The sequence below is a fragment of the Octodon degus genome, unplaced genomic scaffold (genome assembly GCF_000260255.1).
Source record: "Octodon degus isolate 3935 unplaced genomic scaffold, OctDeg1.0 scaffold00040, whole genome shotgun sequence".
Taxonomy (NCBI): domain Eukaryota; kingdom Metazoa; phylum Chordata; class Mammalia; order Rodentia; family Octodontidae; genus Octodon; species Octodon degus.
In genome coordinates this window covers 2930176-2957808 of record NW_004524616.1, presented here as the reverse complement: position 1 = coordinate 2957808, position 27633 = coordinate 2930176, and the positions used below count along the sequence as shown (strand labels likewise).

At 38.9% G+C, this 27633-nt stretch overlaps 1 protein-coding gene and 1 non-coding gene across 5 annotated transcripts in view; both read left to right on the top strand.

The window, feature by feature from the left end:
* Nucleotides 1–27633, top strand: part of Jakmip2 (janus kinase and microtubule interacting protein 2) — a 198351-nt gene that overhangs the window by 144651 nt on the left and 26067 nt on the right. For 3 of the 4 annotated variants that reach the window (XM_004631264.2, XM_004631262.2, XM_004631261.1), the window contains 14 exons: nucleotides 1907–2116; nucleotides 3882–3980; nucleotides 8930–9076; nucleotides 9752–9892; nucleotides 12091–12147; nucleotides 13023–13142; nucleotides 14220–14348; nucleotides 14579–14662; nucleotides 15343–15405; nucleotides 18093–18191; nucleotides 19320–19418; nucleotides 21220–21273; nucleotides 22122–22187; nucleotides 24065–24133. In XM_004631264.2, the coding sequence (XP_004631321.1) occupies nucleotides 1907–2116; nucleotides 3882–3980; nucleotides 8930–9076; nucleotides 9752–9892; nucleotides 12091–12147; nucleotides 13023–13142; nucleotides 14220–14348; nucleotides 14579–14662; nucleotides 15343–15405; nucleotides 18093–18191; nucleotides 19320–19418; nucleotides 21220–21273; nucleotides 22122–22187; nucleotides 24065–24133 (1437 nt within the window). The remainder of the gene's footprint in view (nucleotides 1–1906; nucleotides 2117–3881; nucleotides 3981–8929; nucleotides 9077–9751; nucleotides 9893–12090; nucleotides 12148–13022; nucleotides 13143–14219; nucleotides 14349–14578; nucleotides 14663–15342; nucleotides 15406–18092; nucleotides 18192–19319; nucleotides 19419–21219; nucleotides 21274–22121; nucleotides 22188–24064; nucleotides 24134–27633) is intronic. The other variant, XM_004631263.1, reaches the window with a different exon arrangement.
* LOC111816803 lies at nucleotides 17463–17568 on the top strand. Its single transcript, XR_002821136.1, has one exon. It is a non-coding gene; the product is annotated as a U6 spliceosomal RNA (small nuclear RNA).

The window sequence follows — 27633 nt, the reverse complement described above, 5'->3', positions numbered from 1 at the left end:
ATGTGATTTTGAGGGGGACAGCTAGATACGGATCATTACAGTGGTGATGATCATGATTATAACAACAGTAAAGGCATGATGTTTTCCCAGCAAGATCAGGTAAGTAGAGCGCATTAGAAGCAAGTAGAAACATGCAGATCTACAGCACAGACGTAACACATGACAAGTCTGACAAGTGAACGCGTTGCTCATCTACACATAACACTGGACTCAAGTCCTCTACCAAGAGTACTGATACTTTTCTCCTAAATTAATAGGATAAAGTTTGATTTGATGCTGGATTATTAAGTGTGTTACAGGATCATGCAGACTCAGCCCAATGTCCTCCCCAAAATTGACCTAAAATTCGATCACATGACTTGGAGTCAGTAGCTCACAGGTACTTATGCATGGAAAACATGCAGCGGCATAATACAATTTCTTTCCCAAATGTTTCTCTCCCCAACCGCATCAAGTCAAAGAGTGCAGAAACAATGGCTTTATACAAAATGATCAGCTAAATAAAGTTTTAGGAGGAAAACAGTGCAATGTTTGAGTCGAATGCCTCTCATGATCTTTTTGATTATACACTAAAATATAATAAAATGAGATGAGGGCTTTCATCCAGTGGATATTCATGTCTTCAAAGATTGTTTCCCGATATTCACTTCATTAGCACTCATCTATGAAGAGCAAAAAGGTTTCAGCCCAGTGAAACTCCGGTCAATTGGTATAGAATATCTGTGCCACTTACTTGAGACAGTCTTGTGAGGCCATACCAGACTGAGTGCAAATGAGTGCTGAGGTCGATAAATGTGTCCCAGAGATGTCGGAGAAACACCAGTGGCTAGCACCTCTAGGTATTTTCTGTTCCTCCTCTAATCTCAACTACGATTTTCTGACAATGATAAAGTGGCCGTTAAGAACTGGCGGCTCTGAAATCTAGACGGAAATGGAAAGGCCAAAGTAACATGAACCACTGAAGGGACTTTCTTGCAAATTCACCACCTGAATACAAACATCTTAGTCTTAGAAAACTGCTAGGCAAGTGTGAAGTCTGTCCTTTATTCAGTGACAAATGACCAGAAAATAACAGTAGCTGTTACTCAGATTAAACATAAATGCTCATTTCCCCAAAAAAGAGGTAACAAAAATTTGTTCTGAGATATATTGCAGTGTAATAACCAGTATCTACTTTTATTAATACTCATCATCTGTTCTAAATTAACCTCTCTTAGGGAGTGGGGAAAAGAGATATCTCTGTGTGTGTGTGTGTGTGTGTGTGTGTGTGTGTGTGTGTGTGTAGCAGGATGGTTTAGATAATGGTACTGTGGATTTCTGCTGGACTATGGAAAGGAGCAGTTAATGTTTAATTTTTTTTGTTTTCTTTCATTATTCCCTTTTTCTTTCTTCTTAATTTCTTATAACTTGTTTTCTTTTCTTTCTTTTTCTAGTGTTGCATGCATGTATCCGGTAGTCTGAACAACTAATCTGAAGACAACACTGGGCAATACAACAAATACTATCAAATTCATATTCTTTTGTTTAGTGAAATTCTGTGTTATTTATAATTTTTCTTTTTAAATACATTTTATATTCTTTTTTAAAACAATAAAAAATTAACTTCTCCTTTCTGTATCTATCTGACTTGGATTATTTCAAACAGTGTATTGAATGAAAACATCCATACAGGATATACTACAGAGACAAAATTCACTCTCCTTGCCACTCAATTAACTTAGGGTAACCTTTTGTTATACTAAGTTGTCTCACTTTATTGGTAAATTCGGTGTACTTGCCATATGCATGGGTTGTTGTTGTTTTTTTTTTTTTTCTGTATCAATCAGAAGTTAAACTCATAGCATTATAAAAATGAATGTTTTGTGCAGGACTGTTAAATAAAATGTTTTGGGTCTCATTTATTCAGATGGATGAAATCAAAGCCAAGGACAGGATCATTTTTTCCCTGGAGAAGGAGCTGGAAACCCAGACAGGCTATGTGCAGAAGCTCCAGCTGCAGAAAGAGGCTTTGGATGAGCAGCTCTTCTTGGTGAAGGAGGCCGAGTGTAATATGAGCAGTCCAAAGCGGGAGATCCCGGGCAGGGCAGGAGATGGCTCTGAGCACTGCAGCAGCCCTGTAAGTCCCCTCACACTGGTGGCAGAGAGGAGCAGTCATCTTTTATTTAGATCCCAAGCTTTACTTTCCACTTAAGCTCTTTTCCTGTTTACTACAAAGAGATCAATTCTACCTCCTACTATAAAACTGGCCAGTACCTTGGGAACAGGGTTTTACAAAACCATAGACAGCAAAGTGGTTAGCGCTGCATTAACAGATCATGTGGGAATTGCCAATTTCTTTACTCCCTCTTAGAATTTTTCTAGCCAAGTGATACTTATACAAACTTAAGTTGGCTACAAGAATCATAAAGTCAATGAAAAGACTTGCCTCTTGCCAAGACTGGTCATTTTCTCTTGTGCAAGCAATTGGGAAAATTGGTAAAGGCAGCTTTCATCTGCAGGGGTCAAACTGCACACCTACATAAAAGACTGAACCTTTTATAATCGTCCTGTGAAAGCTTCTAGGTTGACTGAACTTGCCATTTCTTTCCCTGCATTTTCATCATTTTATATGAGAAACATTATTTTCAGACATACAGCAAGATAAATCAGTTTATATGTCACTGGCTATCACATCTTATATCTTTCAAATTCTTTAGCTGCTAAAAAAGAAATGAAAATGTATTATTTAGGAACCAAGAAGAGTTCCAAAGCACTACTTAGAACAAAGTAATGAATAACTTATGAATTGATTTTCAAGATATATATATATATATATATATATATATATCCCAATAGATAGTAGGAAGTATACTGATCTAGGATGTAACTTATACAACCTGCACTGTAACAATAATTCTCTGAAGAATAGAATTTAGACTCAGAATCTTTGGTTCAAATTCTGGGTCTGCCATTTACTGTGTGACCATAGGCAAACCATTTCAGTGATCAGAAGAGCCAGATAGATAGATAGATAGATAGATAGATAGATAGATAGATAGATCTACATGTGATGCTTATATATAGAAAGTATGCTTATATATGATATACTTATATATATGATATATATCAAATAATATATATTAACATATATATTGAGTATATAGATATATACTTATATATATGATACATATCAAGTAATATATTATATACTTATATATGACATATATCAAGATATATATATATATATATATATATATATATATATATATATATGAAAAATGGTGATGGACTTGCAAGCATGTGACAATGGTAATAATAGTCCCATGGTCCCTAGAACCTAGAGTGAAACCATGACCGTGTGTAAAGTGATTGATGATAATTCCACCAGCAAGGAAGCCAGTGGCACTGGGCAGTCCGTTTTAGTGTATCCTACCTGATAAACTAGTCCTTCTACGCATGAAGCAGCCTGCCCCTGCCTCCTCATCTGTCCCCTCTGTGGCTAAGCGTGACAGTAGGACAGCTCTCTAAGCTGGGGAAAGTCACGCACAACCATGACAGAAGCGCTGCCTTCTGGACTGCGCACGCTCACACAGGACCTTGCTCTCACAGCTCACACTGTGATGCGCAGAGGCAGCTCCTGCCACCGCCCCCTGCGATGAGGCTGGGCTCCCGGAAATATCTGCCACGTGAAATTCTTCTGCAATTCCAACCAGTCTTGCTCTTCAGCCCAACAGATGAATACTTGTGTTAGAAAAGAGTGCATACTTACTCTTTTCTAAATAAGAGAAAATTTTACTGTCATCTCATGAGCTAGTTAAAGGGAATGTAGCCTATTATTTTCATAAGCAGTATTCCAACACTTTGTGAAAGATATTTATTGATATTTTAATTTTCATGTATAGGATTTGCGAAGAAATCAAAAAAGAATAGCTGAATTGAATGCCACTATAAGAAAATTAGAAGACAGGAATACCCTGCTTGGAGATGAGCGAAATGAGTTGGTGAGTGTACCTCAGAATGTTATTATTTTCTCTTAAGTATAATGATTTAGAAATGTAAGTCAGAAAAGTATAAATTGTGTTATAGAAGTGCAGCCTAATAGAGAAAACTACATGCATATTAAAAATACTGTTCAATAAATATTCACAAAGTGGTATACCGTGCAGTGCACCCAGATGAATAGATGGATGGTTACCATGGTCTCAGATCCTTCCGTTTCGGGACCCTTTGCATTCACCATTCTTCTAACAGATAACCCTGGGTTAATTTCTCTCAGTCTCCATGTCTGTAACTACTTTTTTGTAAATTCCTTGTAAATGAAATCATATAATATTTACTCTTTTATCAGGCCTCTTTTGCTCAGCGTTGTTTGTATTGTGTGTAGGATTCATCCGATTCATCCATTTATATTGCTCGACAGTCTTCAATTACTATTACACAATACATTTACTTATTCTCTCACTGAAGGATATTTGTGTTCTTCTAAACATTTTGAAGTTTCTTGTAAGAAAATGTATGCACCCTGAAACCCTAACAGTAAGTGAAATAAATCAAGCACCCAAGCTAAAATATCACATAACTTTTCTTGGATGAGAAAGTCAAAATGTTAGAAGAAAAATAAAAGATGGATAGTGGGAAGTAAAGAGATAGTTCTTTCACGAAGGGGGAGGGGATAAATCCACATGTGCAACATCATATTGTCTCTTTAGTGTGAGAACCTGAAAGAAAAAATAAAAATCTGAAGATTATGGTAGATACTAGGAAAAGGGAATGAACCTGTTCAAAAGAAAGGAATTACTGAGTTGAGGAGAAGGACAGGAGAGGAAGTGGGGGAAAGAGATACATCTATGTAAGCAGGATGGTTTGGACAGCTGCACTATGGATTTCTGCTGATGTACGGAAAGAAACAGTCCTTAATTTGTTTTGTCTTCTTTTTTTAATTCTTTTTTCATTTTCTTTCTTCTTACTTTCTTTCTTTTTTTTTGTTTTTGTATTTTAGGGAAGGGTCTAAAAGGGTGTCGAAGGTCTCACTACTAGCTGGGACTCATAGTGATCCACCTGTTTATAGCCTCCCAAGAGCTGGGATTATAGGTGTGCACCACCGTGCCCAGTCTCAGTTGCCATCTCAGTGCACCCTGCGGTGGGGCCAGCATGGCAGGCCTGGGAATCGAAACCCTGGCCCTTGCGCCTGCTTGCAGGTGCTTTAATCTGCTGAGCTATTTGGCTGGCCCTCTTTGTACCTTATTATATGTTTTTTCTTTCTTCTCTGCAGTTTGCATGTGTATATCTGGTAATATGAACAGCTAATTTTAAGACAACACTATGCAATACAATTACTAAGAAATTTGTATTATTTTGTTTGGTGAAATTCTGTATCATTTGCAATTTTTCTGTTTTAATTTTGTTTTGTATTCTCTTTAAAAAATAAAAAAAATTAAAAAGACATAAAGGGAGGTGGAAGAAAAGAGAAGGAAAGGGAAAACAGAGAAATTTAAGATGTACTATATACATGTACCAATTCTCCATAAGTAATATAAGCATTATGTACCCCAAAAATGCACTAATAATAAAACTGAAAAAAAGAGGAAGACAAAGCTAACAAAAATGGTGCCACTACATGTTTTTGTGAAAAAATATATCCATTTCTGGCAGGACTGTGAATTAGTGGTCATAAAGAATATTTAGTTTGGGTAGTTATTACAGTTTCCTTAAGTTGTTGTAATTTAAATTCCCAACAACAGTGCACAAGACTAAGTTTCTTCATGTCTTTACCAATAGGCAAAGAAATTGTTAGTTTTAATTATTTTGGTAGTGATGAAAAATGTTTTTATTTTTATCACTGCTAATGGGATTGTATAACCTTTCAATGATCTACTGGCCTCTTGGACATGATTTAAGCTTTGCCTTAGCCTTGTGATCATTTTCTATTGTGCTGCTTTTTCTATTTTTCAACATTAAGACTTCTAAGGAACATCTGTGGAGTATTTAAATAGTCTGGTCTGTGTCTTACTTTGTTTAATTTTTGTTTTTTGATTTTTATTTTGGGGTGTCTATCAACAATTGAAATCAGGGCCTCATACTTACCAGGCAGGTACCGTGCTGCTGAGCTGCATCCACTGCCCTAGTGGCTTGTATTTTTACATTCTCAATGGTGTTCTTATATAAAGGAGTTATTTCCACATTTTTATTTTAAACGTGCTTTTTTAGGCCTCCTCCCACCACTTTTGGTGTGTCACAAGGTACATTTTATTTCAAATCTCTTGTTCTTTGATCTGTGTGTACTTGGAAGTGCATGGGTAAATTTCTATGCATTTGGAGGGTTTTGCATCATCTTTTTTTTTTCTTTAGGGAAGGGTCTACAGGGTGTTCAGGGTTTCACTACTAGATTGGACCCATAGTGATCTGCCTGTTTATAGCTTCCCAAGAGCTGAGATTGCAGGCGGGTGCCACCACACCCAGTCTCAGTTGCTCACTCTCAGTTGCAGTCTCATCATGGCTCGGGGGTGGAGCCAGCACAGCAGACCTAGGGATTGAACCCCCAGTCCCTGCACCTGCTTGCAGATGCTTTAATCTACTGAGCTATTTGGTTGACCCTATCATTTTGTTATTAATTTCTCCCTTAATTCCACCATAGTAGAAGAATATACTTCTCATTATTTCATTCCTTTGGAGATTGTCGGCATTTGCTTTATAGTCTAACCTTGATCAATTTTGATCATAGATCAATTTTAGAAGTATTTCATATTCACATAGAAAAAGAGTGGATACTCTATAATTATCATAGCTTAATTCAAGTTTAAATGCTGTTTAAGTTGATCTTATTTAAACTCCTTCACTGAAGCTTTTGTCTGCTTGTTCTCCCAACAGATTTGCCTGCATTTCTCAGTTCTGTCAATTTTACTTCACATATCCTTGACAGCATTTTACCACAAGCATAAAAATTAATATTTATCATATGTTTTGGCATAAGAATGCTTCACTATGAAATATTTTCTTTAGAGAGAGAGAGAGAGAGAGAGAGAGAGAGAGAGAGAGAGTGTGTGTGTGTGTGTGTGTGTGTGTAGTACTGGGGATCAAACTCAAAGTTCTCTAGGACTTATTGACTTCAAATCTGTTATTAGTTAAACTATATCAGATTTTTTTTCTTTTGGAGCTTGCACAAATATATATGTACATATAAACACTAATTGCCTGCATATATGTATACGTGTATGTGTACAAATAGAAACGCCTTTCACTTTCGGTCTCTCTCTGCTTTATTTAAGGTATATCTCTCAAAAAAGAGCATTTTGTTTAGTGTGATGGGACTGAGATTATTAACCTTTGTTATGTCAAAATTATAGCTATTCCTTTTACTTCGTGCTTATATGTGAATAGTATACACTAATAAAATTTAAATATTTAAAATATTTTATTGACCACAAGAAAGGCGATCAAGATTAAAATAATGAACCTTAGTGGAATCATTTCTTTGTCCTCATATGAAAGAGATAAAGACTAAAATAATGAATTTAGGAGAATAATTTCTTTGTCCTTATATGTACTCAACATTTAATGATTCAGGGCCTGATGCTTCCAAGCTGAGAATGAGAGCAGGGAATGTAGCTCAGCAACACCGTGCCTGCCTGGCAAGTGCCAGGCCCTGCATTTGATTCCTGGTATCAAGAAACCCACCTCAGAGTGATGTCAAGCTATTGATGACTTTGGTCTTTGATGTAAAATGGGTGTTGCAAGTTGAGGTGGGGACAGAGTTGGGATAGTGCTGTTTCAGAGTGTCAAAAGGAGCTTTTTCAGGTGTCCATAAGTAGCTGTCCCTTACCTCAACCCAATCATAGAGTACCAGTTATAGGAGGGAATGCTTTGTGAAACATCTTGGTTATTTCTGATACATTCTTCCCCTCTCCTTGCTTTAAGGAGCTCTTTGAATACATATTCTCAATCAGAAATACTAATGTGAAAAGAAAGAATTAGTCATGAAAGCTTTAATATGAAAATCCCTTATATACAGATAAGGTATTCATAAAAATGTCACTTAAGCTAGAGTTTTGGGAGGCTGTTAACAGTTTCCTCAAGAAAACATTCATGAATTTAGACAAATCACTCTAAATTAGAAGCACCTAATTAAATTAGGTGTTACTGACATCTAGGGGGCAGAGGAACAGGGACATTGCTAAAGATTCTCTAAGGCAAAGCAAAGTTTCTGTAAATATTTGTAAGTGTATAACTAAAATGTCAAAGGCATTGAGGTTGGAAAACTTTGCCTGAGTTCAAAACTGAGCAAACAAGAACATGTGGTCCCTCTTAGTTATGGTAAGTGAATGTGGAATCATACTTTGTTTAGGCTTTATAACAATTAGGTACAATATTCTTAAACACAGATATCAATACAGGTTCAAAAGCAAACAGTCTTATTTTTGATGTAGTTGTTCAACACAACTTCCTTAACCATAAAAAGACTTCGTGGTGTGTGAAGTAGGAGATTTCAGCAAGGACTCTGAGGGAGAAGAGAGTTTGGAGATGAGAGGCTTGGGTTGCAGGCCTGGCTGTTACTCCAATGACTGTGATTTAGAGGGGCTCACTGTTTCATCTCTCTGACCCAAGGAGAGGTCATTCCAGGGTTAGGAATGGGGCCCAGCATGCTGGGGAATCTAAGGTAAGGGGAGAAATAGGGAGTAGAAAGAACTCTCACTCCTGAGCATTTCCAAAAGCACTCTCTCTGCAACACCTGCTACGAGGTAATCAAGCAATATGGGGTTATGAAAGCTGGGGGAAGCAACAATGAGCAGGCCCCAAAAATAAAGCAGTCAATCTGCTAAATGGAAGGTGGGCATGTTAGTAGTCCTAAGATAGGGTGAAGCAGACCAGGGGCGCTTGCCCTCCCGCCATGACTCCCCCCAATTCCCGAATCCCTCCAACTGCAAGATACAAATCCTAATTTATTTCTTCCCAGTTAAAACGTGTACGGGAAACTGAAAAACAATGTAAACCTCTCCTGGAAAGAAACAAGTGCCTCGCCAAAAGGAATGATGAGCTGATGGTGTCTTTGCAGCGCATGGAAGAGAAGCTGAAAGCCGTCACCAAGGAAAATTCAGAAATGGTGGGTGTTGCAGACTATGCAGAATCCAGCTTCCTTCCTTGTTTCCTCCAATAGCCTCACTCGCTATTTTCTCTGCTTAGTTTTAAAATGCAATGCTATTTGCATTTGCCCTTATGTAAGCAAGGGGGCTTTGAGGAAGATGCAAGACAAACTTGCTGCCTTTGAATATATGGGGTTTCTAAAAGTGCAGACCTCTCAATGCGCTTCAGGGAAGGTGCAGAGTCTCCAAAAGCTTGGAGATGCAGAAGCCAGGTGTTAGAATATCTGCGAAGCCCCAGACACATCTCAGGATTTCACTAACGTGATTTACAAACCTGCGTGGACAGCGCACCTTGTCTTGTAAGAACTTGTATGCTCATTGTGAGATAGATGCCGTCACTCGTATTATGTATGGCCAAGTGATAGAGTAATTTACTCCTGAGCAAACAGGTATAAACATCCGCAGAAACAGGTATGGCTATCCTCAGAAGCAGGTGTAAAGAGCCTTACAAAATCTTTAGTGATATCAATATATTATAGTGGGTAAAATACACTTCAGTGTTTTTGTTGGTTTGTGTAAAACTGCCGAGCAATGTTCAAATTTAGCAGGACTCGCTTAAGATTTCTAGACAAGTGAGTGACTGAAATTTGTGGTTTTTAATGTTTCTTCCTCTAATTTCCTCTTTTCCATTTCAGAGAGAAAAGATAACATCTCACCCACCTTTGAAAAAACTAAAATCTCTGAATGACCTCGACCAAGCTAATGAAGAACAAGAGACAGAGTTTCTGAAACTTCAGGTCATTGAGCAGCAGAACATTATTGATGAGCTCACAAGGGTAGGTGGTGATGCATCTGTAGGTTCTAAGCTTTCCCAAGCACAGGTAGCTAACAATCCAACACACAATGGGGTCATTTAATAATTTCAGATTAACCCCTGAAGCCCAAGTTCATAAGCTTAACATATAATTATGTTGAAAAGGCTCTTCCAGAATGTTTTATACTACTTAACTACTTTATACTTTTCCATTTATGATCCCATTTCAACTAATTTGGTAACAGCAATAATAACTGCAAAGCGTATTAAAGGAAATTGCAAATTTGTTATTATGCCAGTATGCCAGTGTGTCTTCTAATTGTTTTCAATTATCTAAGCCCTGCAGTTCAGAGACTAAACATGTTACTTATAGTAACAGCACTGCGTACATATCTCCCAAAGTTAATCAGTGCCTAGCACATAGATCGAGTTTAATAATTTTTTTTTTTATAAATAGCAACATCACAATCCAGTGACAAGGCTAGAATTCCAGTCTAGCCTTTCTGGCATTACTCCAATTCCTACTGAATAATTAGAGTAATTACCGCTCCTGTTTGCATTTCACTGAGGCGCACACTTCCAGCACCTGATCATCTGCTGGCATGTGGAGGGCTGAGCCCTCTCCCTTTGGATTTTCCTCTTTGCCTCTCTGCCTTTATTCTGAGAACATCATCTTAGGTCCAAGACCTTCAGAATGGAGGAATTAAGGGGAAGGGCTCAGGCAAGCCTCCCGAGCAGGTGATCAAGCTCCTCTGCTGTTGAGGGAAGGAGAGATTATTTATCATTCATTTTTTAAGAAAACTCTATGCTGAGTATGTGCTGTAATGCCTGCACTAGTTGACCAGGGTAAGGCAAGCATAAAATGTATTCATTGTTAAAAGTCCTACTATATTGACCAAAATATTTTTACTTATTAATGCAAAAAAATCAAAAAGCTTAAATGTCACTGGCTTAAATCTGATTGTTTTTCAAGTGAAGGCTGAAGCCTGGAGTCCCTCACTTCAATTTCATATTTACGCATCTTACTAACACAAATCTCACATGCTCAGTAGTCTGGAGGTGTATCTAGCTCGGAGCAGCCTGAGATCAAGCTGTGTGTACAGTGTTGGGCTGCTTAAGAATGTTGGTCGATGGGCTGAGGGGATAGCTCAACAGCCTGGCAAGCGCAAGGACCCAGGTTCAATCCCCAGTATTGCATGTTATGCCAGCCCTCACACCAGCTAAAGCTGAGTTTGTAGTGTGGTCTTAGGTTCCCTGTTCCCTTGGAGACACTTGTACCCCAATCCCATTCGAATAACATCCCTGTCACAACAAGCCCCAAAGTGAGTCAGATTCCTCCAGTTCCTGGCCAGTGCACCCTGCCATGCCAGCCACCGAAACCAGGCATGGTGATGCACACCTGCAAGCCCAGCTCTGGGGAGGCTGAGACAGAAAGATCACTGTAAGTCCCAGCTGCGTAGTAAGATCTTGCAGGGAATAAATATATAAATTAACAAATAAATAAATAATTTAAAACATTGTCAATAATGCTGATAAGGCTGGGCATGGTGGTGCTCATCTGCAATCCCATCACTTGGGAGGCTGATGCAGGAGGATTGCTGTGAGTTTGAGGCCAGCATAGGCTACAAAGTGAATTCAAGGCCAGCCTGAACTGCATAGTGAAATCATCTCAAAGAAACAAAAAAGAGAAAAAAGAAAGAAAGAAAGGAAGGAAGATTGGTTGAGTTTTTCAGACTTTTTGTTTTTTAATGGAAAGGAAGAAGAAAGACAGGGAGGGAAAAAAAATGGAAAAATTAGATGACTTCAACAAAACAGGTTGTCCTCTCTTGCATTTTATAAATGGTCAGTATTTGAGCTTGTTGTTTTACCAATGATGTAAAGAAAAAGGCTTTATTTTATAATGATTTTTTAAAAATGTAAATTACAAAGTGACTTTATATCTAAGAAGTGTGCTTTAGGAGAATATAAATAACTATTTCTGAAGCAATTTGATGTGAAGCTCTGATTGTAAGCTCTTGGGGCCACATAAATCATCAGGAAAAGTATAATGCTGTCACTCTGAAACATCTTCAAGGATCATAGCCAAAGGTGTAAAGCGAATTTTTATTTTAAATAAAACCATGTAATGTCTCAAGGAAAAAACAACTTGTCTTCAAAAGGAAAAAAAAAAGGTAAATTTGTACCAACATTAAATCTCAAAATTCCATATGTGTTTTCCAGGACCGAGAAAAGCTCATCCGCAGGAGAAAGCACAGAAGAAGCTCCAAACCTATTAAGGTAAAGAGAAAATCAAACGTTCAGCACAAATAGTCTGAGAGGTGAGGCTTGCCAAGGAATCATCCTGCGAATGTGTGATAAATCAGATGCTTCTGAACCGCAGCAAACCCTGCACTCTATTTGCTAGAAAGAAGTCTTTTGATATTTCTGAGTCTGAAAATTTGTTCTGGATTTTAACCTGTGAGGGTTTGCTTTAATATAACTTTCATTGAATGGAAAAGCCACTAGGTTTGATATAAAAAGGCTTTTCTGACAAAGTGAAGAGTTACACTTCAAAAGAATGAAGGAAATACACAAGATTGTTTACCTCTCACTGAATAACATCAGAGTCTGTTGCCCACCTTATAACTGAGTAGTGTTTTACTGGCTCAGACAATAATATTGATGATGGACTCAGGATCCACTAATGTCTTCAGAGCCTCTGAAAACCCACACCAGCATTCTTTGTTCATCCCTTTGTTTGATTCTGGCATTTATTCTTACCAAGCACATCATTTAATTCAGATGTGGAAATGGAAGACAAGACCTAGCATTTGATCAATCCTTTCACATGGATGGTTGGATTTCCAGTGCTTTGAGTTCATTTTAAATGCTGGAAAGTGTAAGTTGCATTAACTCAATTAGCACATACAGATGAACATCAAAGAAATCATATTGTTTTATAAGAATAACCAAATATTAATTTTCTTTGTATAAAGTCAGAAATGATAGTGGGGTAACATTTTTAATATTTTTGTGTTCATACCTGATATTTTTGTTTTATCAAACAAGCATGAAAGAATCCAGTTTTTTACACCCATTTCCCTGTCTGTCAGTTAGGAGGGTTCTGGCATGTCCTCTTTCCCTACTGTTAATTGTACCACCTTTCCATTCAGAGGCCTGTCTTGGACCCATTCATTGGCTACGATGAAGACTCCATGGACTCAGAGACATCATCCATGGCCTCATTTAGAACAGACCGGACACCAGCGACTCCTGATGATGACTTGGATGAGGTAAGCTTTCCTGCTTCTCTGGTCTGGAGCACCATTGCAACCAAATTCTTTCCACCATAAAGGAAAAGAAAAAGAATCACTGCCCTTTTCATCTCCTTCACAACTAGCACAAAATGGTCTCATAACAGGGACCATGTCTGTGACCAGAGTTGACTTTGTCACCTCAAAAAATAACACTTATTTCATATGACCGTTCAGCTCTATCACTTGAAGACTTCCTTCAAAACAGAATTTACTTTTCAAAACTCCTTATCAAAGAGGCAGGTGAATGAAAGGACGAACTCAGAAAGTTTCCTGGATATAGTCTAATATAGGGCTTACCAAAGTTGGCCCATGGTCCACCTTCGTCAGAATGACCTAGGGGCTTCAATTATATTGAAAATTTATGTTGGCAAAAACATAATTCCTGACTTAGGAATTAGGGAGCAAAACCCCAAAAATGAATTTTTCACAAAATTTCCTGCTAATTGTGTTATTATGACCTAACACTATAAATTGTAATGCCACAAGGCTATAAACTATGGATATAAGTACATCAAAAAGAAATGATAATGAAATGTTTAATATAGTTTCCAAAAATTTGGATGCAAAATCTATTCATGAGTTCTCTTTTGAATCCAAAGTTGGCTTACATCCAAGCCCAAAAGGGTAATAATTACAAAAGTACATTTAAATAAGTTATTCTTTTATTAAATTAACCTCTTAAATCTTCTGCAATGTCTGTCTTGAAAGTATTTTAGTTTGTGTCCATACATATATTTTAGAATTAAAAATAGAAAATAATATTAAAGCAAACCAATTTTAACTTTCAGATTAAGATAATATAATCTTAATCTAAAAGTGTGTATATATACATATATATATAATCTTAATATGAAAAAAAAATATATATATATATATATATATATATATATATATATATATATATATCAGGTCCCCAGAATGAATGTATTTCTTATGTATCACAAGTATATACCAATAAAGAGGAACAAATGCCAAATGTCCCTATTCACATTAAACATAGTACTAGACGTAACAAATAATTATTTGGCTTTTTTTTTTTTTTTCAATCACAAGAGCTTAGCAGCTGAAGAATCTGAGCTACGATTTAGACAACTGACGAAAGAATACCAGGCCCTCCAGAGAGCATATGCCCTCCTGCAGGAGCAGACTGGAGGCATCCTTGATGCAGAACGAGAAGCCAAGGTCAGTGCACAGCAGCAGAGAGAGAGAAAGCTGCGGATTAGCCTGGTGACAGAGGGACCCACGGGGAGCCTTAAGCAAGAATTTAGATGGTGAAGATCAGCTAGGAAGCCACTTCTGTCATAGAAACCTTTTTCTCTCACTTGATGACTACTAACAAAGGAACGGGAGAGAAAGGAAAATACTGAGGGGCCATTTTACTCATTGACTTCTGGAATTTTGATTTTTCTCAGGCTCAAGAACAGTTGCAAGCAGAGGTGCTGAGGTACAAAGCCAAAATTGAAGACCTGGAGGCAACACTGGCTCAGAAGGGGCAGGTAGGCACTTGACTGCTAGCTCTTCTGCAGACACATACCTCCCACCTAACCATCCTCTCACCCACCCTGTGCACGGGCACACCCAGGACACAGCTCGGCCCTCTGCAGCCCTTCTCAAGCCCTATCAGATTGTTCAGCTCTGTATTCCTGTCCTTGGTGTGTTTTCTGGCTTGAATGCAAACTTAGACACAACAAGAAATGAGGTTGGGCAAGAGAGAAAGAAGGCCTGATGACAAGGAGCCCATACAAGTAGCCTAGAGTTGTCACCAAAGGCCAAGACAAAAGGCCACACCCCACCCCAGCTGCATTCCTTGCCTCTACGCTACATTTATGGTTCTGCATTTTAATGTTTTCCATTCATATGTATCCAGCCTGTGTGCATTCTGACCCTTTTCACTTTTTGCCTGTGTGGTCACTTCTGAGTCCCCAGAAGGCTGGTCCTGGATTATTCAGACTCAAAAGGGACAGGTAGCAAGTGACAATGGAAAGGGGTGAAGTCTTGCTGGCAACTTTGGCCCCATCAGTTTCAAAGAAGTTGCTGGCATGGGTGGGTGTCATTTATCAGTCCTTGGCCGGCAAACAAATCTGGAAAGAAGAGAGCTCTGGCCAAGTGGTTTGAGGACACATGCTCTTTCATGCCACTCTGAAATGCTGACTGCACAATATTCTTTGTCAAACAGGATTCACACTGGGTAGAAGATAAACAACTTTTCATTAAGAGAAACCAGGAGCTTTTAGAAAAGGTATGTTGGGCACAACACCCTAATGGGGCAGAGGAGAAAACGCTGAGCAATCCAGGAGCAGCAGGGGGTGTTCTCAGGAGTGGCACAGGGGCCAGGGAAGGGGAGGCTTTTCCAGTGCCGCTTTGTCCTTTGCTGAGTTCTCGACCGCATTCCTGTCACCACCATTACCATTGGTTAAGTGGCATGTGTGCATGGCTCCGCGTTGCGCCTTGTGCAGACTGGAAAGGATGTGACCCTTAAGACCCACCGGTTTGTTGCCCATACATATACATATATATATGTACTGTACACATATATATATTCACCCACATGCACATGCACACATTCTGTGTGGTTATTCACCTACAAAAAAGTATGAATATTATTTTGTGCAAGAAAAGGAGAGAAAATGACTCTTAACACCCTGTTCAATTTAGCAAAGACTATATTCTCACTTTAATTTTTTATCTAAGTTCAGCCATTTTATTACTTTTTAAAGAAACTTCTTTTAGATGCACCCAAAGAATAAAATAGGTGGTCCAGAAAATTAGGCAAAAAATTAAGATAGAAAATCATGGTTTAGGCCCACTAGATGCAATCAATTTTGGTTGTCTAAATGTAGGCTTTTAGTGGTACATAAATATAAGAGAATACTTTAGGTCAGGCATCTTTTTCTTTGGTTTTTAACTTCTACAAATCCATCAGAAAAATAACAAAATTACCATATAATATCTTTGGCAGACAGAGAACTTGAAAGCCCTGTTCAATAATGGAAATGATTCTATAGATTAGTCCAAATTATTCTGGAGTTATTTCTGCCAATATTTTCTATGCTTGAAGATCAGTCACAAGGCCCGGTCAGCAAGAGAAGGAAGGGACAGGTTTGCGTATCCACCCTCCCCTCTAGCCTGGCATGGTTGGCTTCCCCTGTCTTATTTTTTGCATAGTGAGACAAAGCTGAGGCCCATTGCGGGTAGGTTTCCAAAGTTGAGAACTGGTGCTACTGGGAAGATTTCAATACTGATAAAGAAACATTGTTGACCTTGGTCCCAGCTGATAGACCGAAATCCCTAGAAGCAGAGAACTTCTCAAATACCTCCTTCACTATCTAATACAAGATTCCACAGAGTAGATTCTCTTTCACAATTTTCATCAGCTTCTACAATCTTAGGATAGTCCATTACACCGCAAGTTACTAGTTACATTAACTAATGTCACATAACTTTTCACTGGATATCCTTCTTTGTGTTGCTATCTGGTAACAAATGTTATTGTATTTCTTTTTCATAAAAAATTATTCCCAGTAGGTCTTTGACTTATTTGCTTGTTTGTTTCAAAAAGGAAATTTTTGAGCTTTGGTCTCTTACAAGCAAACGAAAGAAAAAGTTTAGCCGCTAAAGCTAAACGTTTTACTTTAAATTTTTAGGTTTGGGGAAATAAAGTTCATCTATCAAGAAAAGTATTTCCATTTGTGTTTAATTCAAAATGTTAAATTGTTATTAACATAACACCCATCCATGTGACTACTCCGAAGGGAACTCCCAAAACTGTTGCAGTTGGTAAAGATCGTATGACCCCCTAAATCCAAAGATGCCTCAGAAGTAAAGTTTATCCAAGGGGGAGACACAGCTAAGCACATGTAACTCAATTCCATGCCTCATGGGATTGTACTAGTGGACCTGTGAGAAAGTCCACAGGGAAACAGAAAGAATGGCTGTCAGCTCACAGGGAAGAGCTCTTAGAGATGTTAGACCTCAGCATTCAAAGAAGTGCAGGGTTTCCTGTGCATAAAGAGAGGTGGGGAGCTGATAAGGTGTGATCACCTTATCAGAGAGGCAATAACACAGGATAGCTGAAATAGTCCGCTTGCAAGGTAGATAACGGTTGCTACATCCTAGTGTGATGATCATGTGTGAGCGTGTGGAGGTAGTCACTGAGAACATTTGAAACTGGAAAGCTAGGAAGTCATCAGATCAGTAAGGGTGTTTAATTCCATGTTAAGGAGTTGGGCTTTATCCCTTAGACAACTGGAACGGCACAAAATTTAGTACAAGAGCTGTTTTTAAGACATCACTGTAGTGCTCACTTCAGCAGCACTGGTACTAAAATTGGAGGATACAGACACAATTAGCATGGCCCCCGCACAAGGGTGACATGCAAGTTCATGCCAAGTTCCATATTTTTTTTAAAAACTTATTGTACCTTTAAAAATTTGTAAGATAGTAAATGTCAAAAGTTATCACCACAGAAAAAAGTGAAGTGTTGGAGTAGGGACACATTAATTGATAGGATCTAGTTATGGAGTATATTTACAAATTATAACATCATTACAAACTGTCAATTAGTAATAAGGAAAAACTTATGTGACAGAAGGCATCTCCAAAAATGAGACATGTCAGGTCCTCACACATACCATCAGTCAGTATACTGTGTCTGACCCCCCCGCCCCCAAAGATACGTGAATATCTCACATTCACTACTCACAGGAGGCCTAGACTTTTATCCAGAAACAGCCAAATATCCTGCATTTTTCTCCTTGACTCAAAAAATCCAAGGAAGGAATGCCAGAGACTCACTTTGTTCGCATCTGCTTGGAATTCTTTCATGGTCTTTTCACTGGGTAAATGAACATTAATCCACGCTTGCTTTGCAAAGTTGCAGTGGCATTGTACAGTGCTCACCTAACTTTAGGATTTACTTTATATTAGATAGAAAAACAGGAGGCAGAAAATCACCGGCTACAACAGGAACTGCAGGATGCCAGAGACCAGAATGAGCTGCTGGAGTTTCGAAACCTAGAGCTAGAAGTAAGGAACCCATGCCCACAGTAAAAGTAATCATTCAAAGCATGCACCGAGCTTATGAGGAGCCAGGGGCTGAAGTAGGCAACATATTCTTAGTATGTTACAGACTTTCTTAAGATTTTCTTGAGGAGGCAGCTGAGGGAGGGTACATACCTCCCCGAGTCCCTCGATTAGTGAGTGGAGGGACATTTAGGGAATTCAGGACTGTCTTCTCAGACTCTGTTCCTCACATACAGTGTCCCTATAGGCCAGTCTGATGAATAGTCTTGAAATACTTGAACTAACAGATTCAAACTTTGTCATTATTTTATTGATTGTTAATAACGTCCATCTTTCATTGAATTTTGATTCATTGAAATTTTGCTTCAGGGATTACATTTTGAAATGTGCTTCATAAAAATATTTGCCAGTTAAATTTGAATTTGTGAGTAAACTATGTAGCCCTTAATGCATTGATTGCAAAAGAAGGTTAAGGAGTAATGTAACTTATCTTAGGAAGTAACTCGATCAATTGGGCCAAATTTTAAGCATCTGTTTTGGGGTTTTGTTTATTAAATAAAACATGTAAATAAAATCAATTTTCAATTATATCATGCAGAATCTAGCACAAGATCTGGCTGAATGTACACTGATATGTGAAAGTAGAACCAAAATTCCTATTCCATTTTTCAGTCATTTTGCCAGTGTTTTCTTCTGGAAATTGTTTCAAATTTGATTTGGAGATAAAGTTAGCAGCTGGTATGCCTCAGTGAAAGAGAGTAAGTGATTCTGCAGCCTACATATCTTGCTCATAAAGACTGAGTGGATTAAGTATGTGAAAGGCTGTTTGCTACCATAAAACCTCACAGCAAAACTACTTTGTGATATTGGAAAGTTCTAAATATTCATATAGTTTAAATTGGAACAGTACTTCCTGCATCTTGCTTATCAAAAAATTTGCAAGAGTAGATGACACTATAATTTTTCTTTCATACTCTATAGTTAACTAGTCAGGCCTTTTTCCATTACATTTAAGCATGAGCATCTTGAGTTAAATGGCATATTGATAAACTTCAGAAATAGCATACAAAGAGAACTAGGTTAGTGTTTAATTGCTTTTTGTAATTCTCATATTCTTCACTGTATTTCAAGGAGAGAGAGAGGCGGTCCCCTCCATTTAATCTACAAATTCACCCATTCTCAGATGGTGTGAGTGCTCTCCAGATCTACTGTATGAAAGAAGGTGTCAAGGTATGCAGATATTGGATCTTTTATGTTTGTAGAAATCTGAAAAGCAGGGTATTCAAAGGAGAAGGATGCCCATGACTTTTTTGGTCTTTTATCCACTGGATGTCACTTGATACAAATGATATAGGAAATGAAAATAGTCACATTGGTTGGAAAATCAGTAAAATATAAAATAAATGTGTGGCATGCATGAATGGTAATGGCAAAAAATTTGGAAGCCATAATCATTTAGAACAAAGTTAACACAGAATATTACATCCCAGTGGTATACACTGCAATCCCAGTACTCTGGAGGACAGAGGTAGCAGGATCAAAGTTGGAGCCCAATCTAGGCAACTGAATGTCTTAGTAAAAGTTTAAAAACTAGAAAGGGTTGGGGATGCAGCTTATGGATAGATCTTGATTTGAATCCAGCACCACAAAAGAAGGTAAGAATCAACATATTAATTCAATGGGAGAGTCATTCCTTGTGACACAAGATGAATGGCAAGTGTATCAAGATCTTTAGTTTTAATTATCTAGCAGAAATATGAAATAGAGTCATCATACCAACAAACACATTTCAGGTTGCCAGATTAAACCTGAAGTTTAATCTGACCTCTGCTCCAACTTTGGAATTGTCTTTGAAGTCATCTAGTTCACCATCACTTTGATGTCTAAGGAAGATTTTTTTTCTCTTTTAAGAGGGTTTAGGCTTATAACTTGTTGCTTGTTAGGTAATACATAATTCTATCTCTAGTACTACTGGAAGGTTTTTAAAATACTGAAATTGGATTGAAGCAGCTGTTTCCCAGAAAAGACATTGCCCTCCAAGGGAGCGCAGTGCCATTGTGAATCCTTCTTCCCAGTGAGATACCCTTGCTATTCCTGGCCTCTCCTTCACCTTCTGCATGGCCCTTCCTTATCCCACTTTGAGATGCCAGATACATCTGCTTCTGTGGCTGTTCCCTAGCTGTGAAGAAAGACCTAGATTTCTGTTTCCTGGTGGAGGGCTCCGCTATACTGCTGTTTGCACCTTAGTATGAGGATGAAGTTTAAAAAGTGGGTGGGAAATTAAATAAGAAAATTGTACTTCCTTGTCTCATTGAAAACCACTTTTGTGGTATCTAACATTCTGGGGCTATGTGAAAATTTATAAGTCACCGCAATTTTTATTCAATGCAGATTAAATAAAAAACAATGGTATTTGCCTTTTGCTCTGATCTTTAATTCTTAGACACATCACAAACAACCTAGTCCAGTGGATGTAACTTTTATTCAGGATAACTGTTTTAGATGGAGTGACACTTCACACACGCCAGGACTAGAGTAAAAACAAACCAGTTCGCATAGGAATAAGTGCATGCTAACCATCTGAAATAACGGGCATTCGCTATAGTTTTATACATGACAGGCAACATTCAACCAGACTAGAATTCCTCTAATTAAAAACACATTGACTATTACTTTATATTATTTTTATGCCTTAAATCTTTCATAACTGGAAAAAATAGCAACTAGAAAATAAAAAGTTAGTGACCTTTTTTTTAATTCGTGTTCATGCTACACACATTCAGTCTCATTGTCTACATATCATCCTATGAAATATGGTGTTATTATTGCCACTTGTGTCTGAGAAAATCAGGAAAGCTTTCCCAAGTTCACCCGACTCGTAAGAAGACAGCTGAAAACCATTTGTCCCTGACGAAAAGCAGCCCTCTACAGCACAGCCCCTGAGCACCTTCTGTCACCCAGCATTCTGGCCCTGGTGAAATGCGAGGCTGCATGTGTACTTTGGCTTGAACACACTTCCTTGATTTTGCAGGATGTGAACATCCCCGATCTCATAAAGCAGCTAGATATCTTGGGTGATAACGGGGTAAGTATGGTGAAGTATGGGGATGGGAAAGGGGTAGAGTTGCCTGAATTGTGGTAAAACTCCTTCTCAGTCTATCCTATGTAAAATGATAGCAAGGGAGATGCTATATTCCCTTAAAGACACAGCTCCCTGGAGAGAATCTATGATATGTCACATAACCTGGCCAGAGATCTCTAGAAGGCGGTAGCAGAAATGGTATTGGCCAGCTGTTTCTCATGAGTAGGTCTCCAGTTTGAATCCTGACCACATCTGCAGTGATTAAATCTAATTCCAGCTGACTGTTGTCTAGAGCTACCCAGGGTGAGATTAATCAGTCAGGCAATTGCAAATGCTGCTAAATGCTAGGGTTGTTGCAGCTTTATAGAAATGGACCAGGGAGCTATTGTCTTTTTTCTTCCTAAAATCTCCTTCTAGACAGGGTCAATGCATATTAATTCAATGGGAGAGTCATTCCTTGTGACACAAGATGAATGGCAAGTGTAGATTTAAGAGTCTCCCTTTTTCCTCTTGAAAATTACCACAAGAGGGAAGAATATCAATGAAATCACATCAAAACTGCTATGAACAGACTGCTCTGCATTTCATTTGTTTTTTTAATAACATAACTGTTCATAAAGCATGCTTATAATGACAAAAATCAAACCAGTATTAGGGAGAAATCATAAATCACATTTAATATGCCTCTTGAGGTTTCTGAATTCACTTTTTATTAGGAATTATTCCTATACAATAGGAATGTATTAAAGTTCCATGCATACATATATAGTAGTTGGTGGTGGTGGTGGTTTTTTTCTGTAGCATAAGCATAGTAAGTATGTTCAACTTCCTGGCTTTCTTATTTTTCACAGAATTTAAGAAATGAAGAACAAGTGGCTATCATTCAGGCCAGCACTGTGCTATCGCTGGCAGAGAAGGTAATGATGGGTCTTTCTAACATTTTACTTCATCTCTATGTCTTCTAACATTTAAAGAACAGCACAGGGTGTGAAGGACAATGACTCTTCATTACCGAATGTGTGATGAAAGTGATACGATTCTGACAGGAGGAGGAGATCCCTAAGAAAATTCTCCTGCCTGATTTGGAATGGGCAATCTTTGCTATTCCTTGCAAAAGTATTCTTAGGCAACCAGACACCTTCTGGAGTTCATTATTTCATCCATCCCTCCATGCTGGGTAAACTGGTAAACTGGAGCACCGCTCTTCTTCGGAAGCTAGAAGCCTATTGTTCGCCCCTGGTTCCGTAATTTGGCGGGAGTCTCTGTAGTCTCATCTGAAAGCCCTACACAGACAGACACAGGGATTGTCAGGAGGAAAAGCAGCGCTAGTGTGGTCTGCCCCCTTGTGTCCAAACCTGGTAAGGGGTGGAGCAGAGAGAAGGAGAAAACCACAATGAAGATGAGGGCATAGTTGAGAGTCCTGTGGAAACACTTGTATCAAATGGGAACTGTACTCCTTACAAAATGCCTAAATGTCTTGTTGGCAATTAAATGAAATAATGAGCGAGTAATCAGTTTCCTCCATTTGGAAATGAGGGAATTCTACAAGTCAAATGACAGTTATTTTACTCAAAGAAAGGACAGAAGGAAAAAGGGAGGACAAGAAAATTAAAAGAATGCTCTCTTCATCATCTTCTTCTCTTGTCTCCATCTCTGTCTCTGTCTTCTTCCATCATTTACCCGGTTCTGTGTCCCTAGAGGATGTTTTCATTTCCTTTTTCCACCTTTGCCTGGCTAAGTGCTAGCCACTAGACTTCTCAGTACTTGGTGCAGCCTTCCTGCTCACCCATGCCCAGTTAGGCTTCTAGCTGTATGCTCCCACCGTGACCTGTGCTTCTGCTCCCCGAGTTGTACCGATTGTATCACAAAGGGCACTGCCTCTGTTGCACCCCCATCCACCTCCCACTGGACTCTCAGCCCCATGAAGGCAAAAATGGCATCCATTCTCTCTCCCTTCTTTTCTCCTAACTTTCAACCAGAACAGCACATCAAATAGATGACCAGCAAGTGTGTATTGAAGGAACGAGTGAATGAATTTGTGGGATTTCACAGAGCAGTGTGCCAGTGACACAAAGAGAGACAAAGACACGAAGCCCCAGGTGTTCTCATCATCTTTGATACTTAAAATACAGCATTCTGTTATATGGTATTCAGTTCAGCACCCATAAACAATGGCAATCAGTGTAGACTTTGGATAATGTGGGCTGCTCCTCCCACGTATATGGTTTTAATGGAACAAGTTCTGTTGGGCTGCTATTGTGTTCAGTGTCAGTTTGTACCTCAGGGGGCAGTGGGGCATCATAAGTAAGTGTATGGGTTCTGGAAGTCTTAATTACTATTCTGCTATAATCAGTTCTATGGGCTGAAAATTTGTTTTTGTTCCTTATGTCCCCCCCACACACACCTGGAGCTAGTGACAGTAATGGAGTCTCTTCTGCTTGGAAATTCTTCCTCCTTTTTTCCAAATATCTCTCTTTCTTCAGACCTCAATGCAACTGTCACTTCCTAGAAAACCTCCCTTGTGTCCTCCAGTGGGGACACTACCTTGGTCTTGTTCACCATCGCAGCCCCAAAGCCAACCACAGTGACTGATAGGTGAAGGATGTCAAGGATGCACTTGTTGGGTTGAGTGAATGGTGCTTGGGAGACTACACATAACCTTAGGGCCAGGCTAAGATAAAAGCACTTTAGGTTTTCGCATTAGGTCTCAGCTTGATCACCTAGGTGAGCAGCACACAATGAGTATAGCACATCAAACAAACGTGTCAGATGCTTTTGTCTTCTAACCCCCTAGTGGATCCAGCAGATTGAAGGAGCGGAGGCCGCCCTCCACCAGAAAATGATGGAATTGGAAAGCGACATGGTGAGTATGAAGGCAAAGGGGACAAAATACCCACAGGGCCTGTGCCAGGCAAATGGAAAAGGAACGTTGCCTCTGCCAGTTTTACCTAGCACTCATGAGTCTGTGATCTCCCTGTTAATTTTTGTACAGAGAGGTATCGAATGTTTTCAAATTGTGTTAAGATGTACAATTTAAAATTTAGAACATATACAGCAACTTCAAGCTGTAGTCTCCCAAAAAAGTATGTTGTATTTAGTCAGATGTCAAAAAAAAAAAAAAACTACAGGGGAGGAAAATGGAAGGAGGTGGAATTTTTCTTAGACTAACTCTTCGAGTACATGTAGTTATGAAGTGAATGTAGCAGAAATAGAAGATGTGAGACATAGAGGATGATTTTCAAAGCTCCCAAACCACTTTGGGTAGCTGATCTCAAGGAGAGACTTTCCAGAGTTGTTTCAGAAGGTGTTCAGAATGAAGGCATCCAAAGAGGATGCTTTGAGAAGCTTATGATTAACATGTCTTCAGGTGTGGTGGCGCAGGCCTGTGATCCCAGGGATGGGAGGGCTGAAAATGGGAGATCACTGTGAGTCCAAGCTGCGTTATGAGACTCTGTACCAAATGCACTTTTGAAAATGATTAATGTGTCTTTGATTATAATAAATTATTTTCAATTTAAATCTTTACTATATATTTTGATTTGATCTTGTCTATCCAAAAGATTTGAAGGGAGGTTCTAGAAGAGATATTTGCACAGCGCTGTTCATAGTGGCATTCTTCACAATAGCCAACAGGTTGCAGTAACCAAGATGTCCATCACTGGGTGAATGAATAAAGTGCAGTATGTTTTCTCATACGGTTCGGCCTAAGGAAAGGAAAGGCGTTGTATGTCATGGGTCGGTGGTAAAAGAAACAATAAGAAGACCTGATGAATGTAGCTTCAGAGGTCTCACTGAGATTAGTCTCTCTCCAAGGGAGCCCAGAGCCTCAGAAGCGTCTCACATTTATTGAGGGCTAAAGGCGGGCCTAAGGAATGTGCATAATTACTTAAGTGAATACAAACTACTATCTCTATTGACTTCCACCATTTGCCTAACACTAGGTCTACACAAATGCTAGCCGATAACATCCCAAGCAAGGGATCAAAGAACAGAGAGCCAGAAGAAGCTGTTATCTGCAGCCTTGAATCTCAGCTTGCCGGGAATTTACAAATAACAGACAGCAGCTCCCCTTGGGCTCTGTTTATTGTTCCCTGCTTTCTTAGGACATTAGGCTTTTGTCTCAAGTCTATATTTCTGTAGAAAGGTGGGTAGACATGGTGGTACCTACTGGTACTTCCAGCACCTTCAAGGTGGATGCAGGACAAGCACAAGTTTGAACATAGCCCAGGCAACATAGAAATGCAGTGAGACCCCATTTCAAAATAAAAAATTGAAGACAGCCAGTGACATAGCTCAGTGCAAAGTCCTTGGGTTCAATTTCTAATACCATAAAAAACAAAATAGTGGTTGGGGAGATGGCTCAGTGACATAAGTGCCTGCCTGGCAAGCGCAAGGTCTGAAGTTCGATCCCTGGTACCACATGCCATGCCAGCCCTGAAGCAGGGAATGGTGACACACACCTGCAATCCTAGTGCTGGGGAGGCTGAGCCAGGAGGATCACTGTGAGTCTGAGCTACGTAGACACACCATGATCCAAAGAATAAATAAATAAATAAATAAATAAAGTAGAAAAGAAGAAAAAAGGAAAATTCTGGCAGAATGTAAGGGACATGCACTTTGATAACATGGGGTAAGTGAAGTGAACTAATCACAAAAAGGTAAGGGCTATGTAATTACATTCATGTGAGCTCCTAAAGTAGTCAAATTCACAGAAACAGAAGGTAGGCTAGCTATTAAGGGCTGAGAGAAAGAAAAATGGAGTTGCTTAATAGCAGTAGTTTTAGTTTGGGAAAAACTTCTGGGTAGCAGTTTCATAACAATGTGAGTGTGCCTCACTGACTGAATTGTTACACATGATAATTGGTAAAGTAATAAATTTTATGTTATGGATGTTTTAACACCCTTATTTATTTATTTATTGTATTTTAGGGCAGGGTCTACAGGGTGTTCAGGGTCTCACTATTAGATCAGACTCATGGTGATTCCCCTATTTACAGCCTCCCAGAAGTTGGGATTACAGGTGTGCAACACCACGCCCAGTCTCAATTGCCTTCTCAGCACACCCCGGGGGTGTGGCCAGCACGGCAGGCCCAGGGATTGAACCCCTGGCCCCTGTACCTGCTTGCAGGCGCTTTAACCCACTGATTGCTTTGGCCTGCCCCTTAACACAGTTTAAAAAATTAAGTCCCGAAGTGTGGAAATTATTCTTAACTTGTAGTAATGTGTAATATTTCTTAAGAAGACTTTGTAAATATTATCATCACTGTTTAGAAAAACCATGTATTTGATTCCTACCAGGTGAGGGAATATGATAATGACTGAAGTTGTATTTTTATGGCATGCCACAGTTTGTAAATTACTTGCTTGTATTTTGTAGGGTTCACATTTTATCAAAACATCAGTCAAAACAAATAACAAAAACAGCTTGTATTCATAGTTACCTTGAAACCTCATTAAATCTGCAGGTGATATTATCAGTCAGCTTGTTCCAGGTACCATTCTTGTCAGGGGTGATCAGGAACCCAAGGGGACCAGGAAACTCTACAGTAAGATTACTGCATCTTCTCAAAACATAGGCACAACCAATGTTTCTCTAGGGTTAGAAGAGGTTCTGATTCCTTCAGTGAAGACCAAACAAATAATTGACTTACCTATTGGTCTATGTTGTACATAAAAATACAGTTTTATGTGCTGATGGTAAGACACTCACTAGATGAAAAGCACCAGGGAATGGAAAAGAAGCCTGAAAGTATCAAATTTATGCCTGCAGCTCACCCCAGCTCTGTGCAAGGGCTGACGACTATTCATCAAGTGCCACTGGAGGCAGAATGACCACCTACCTTTCCAATTGTCATTGGCTTTGTATTTGCGAACTATAAGCAGATGAATCTGAACAAGTTAATCATGTTTGTTATACAGTGGTGCTGCCAAGTTAGACTTCAAACCAGTCTCACAAAAATGTCCTATCCCTACCTACTGTCATCTCTTGGTGCCCACCAACTGGTTCCAAGACTTCCTGTAGATAGTCAAATCCACAGGTGCTCAAGTCTGCCGTAAAAATGGCGGGGTGTTTGCATATAACCAACATACATCTTCTTATATACTTTAAGCCTTTACTTATAATACCTAATGCTATATAAATAGTAGTTGTACTGTATTTTGCAAGGAATAATGAAAATAAAATATTGTTACATGTTTTGGACAGATGTAATTTTTTCAAATATTGTTGTTCATAACTGGTTGAGTTCTTAGATGCAGAATCAGCAGATACAAAGGGCAGACAGTATCTTCTCAGACAAACCTATTATTTAACACGTTTTTTAAAAAATGTATTTGGTTGTTGTAGGGTCTCACTACACAGCT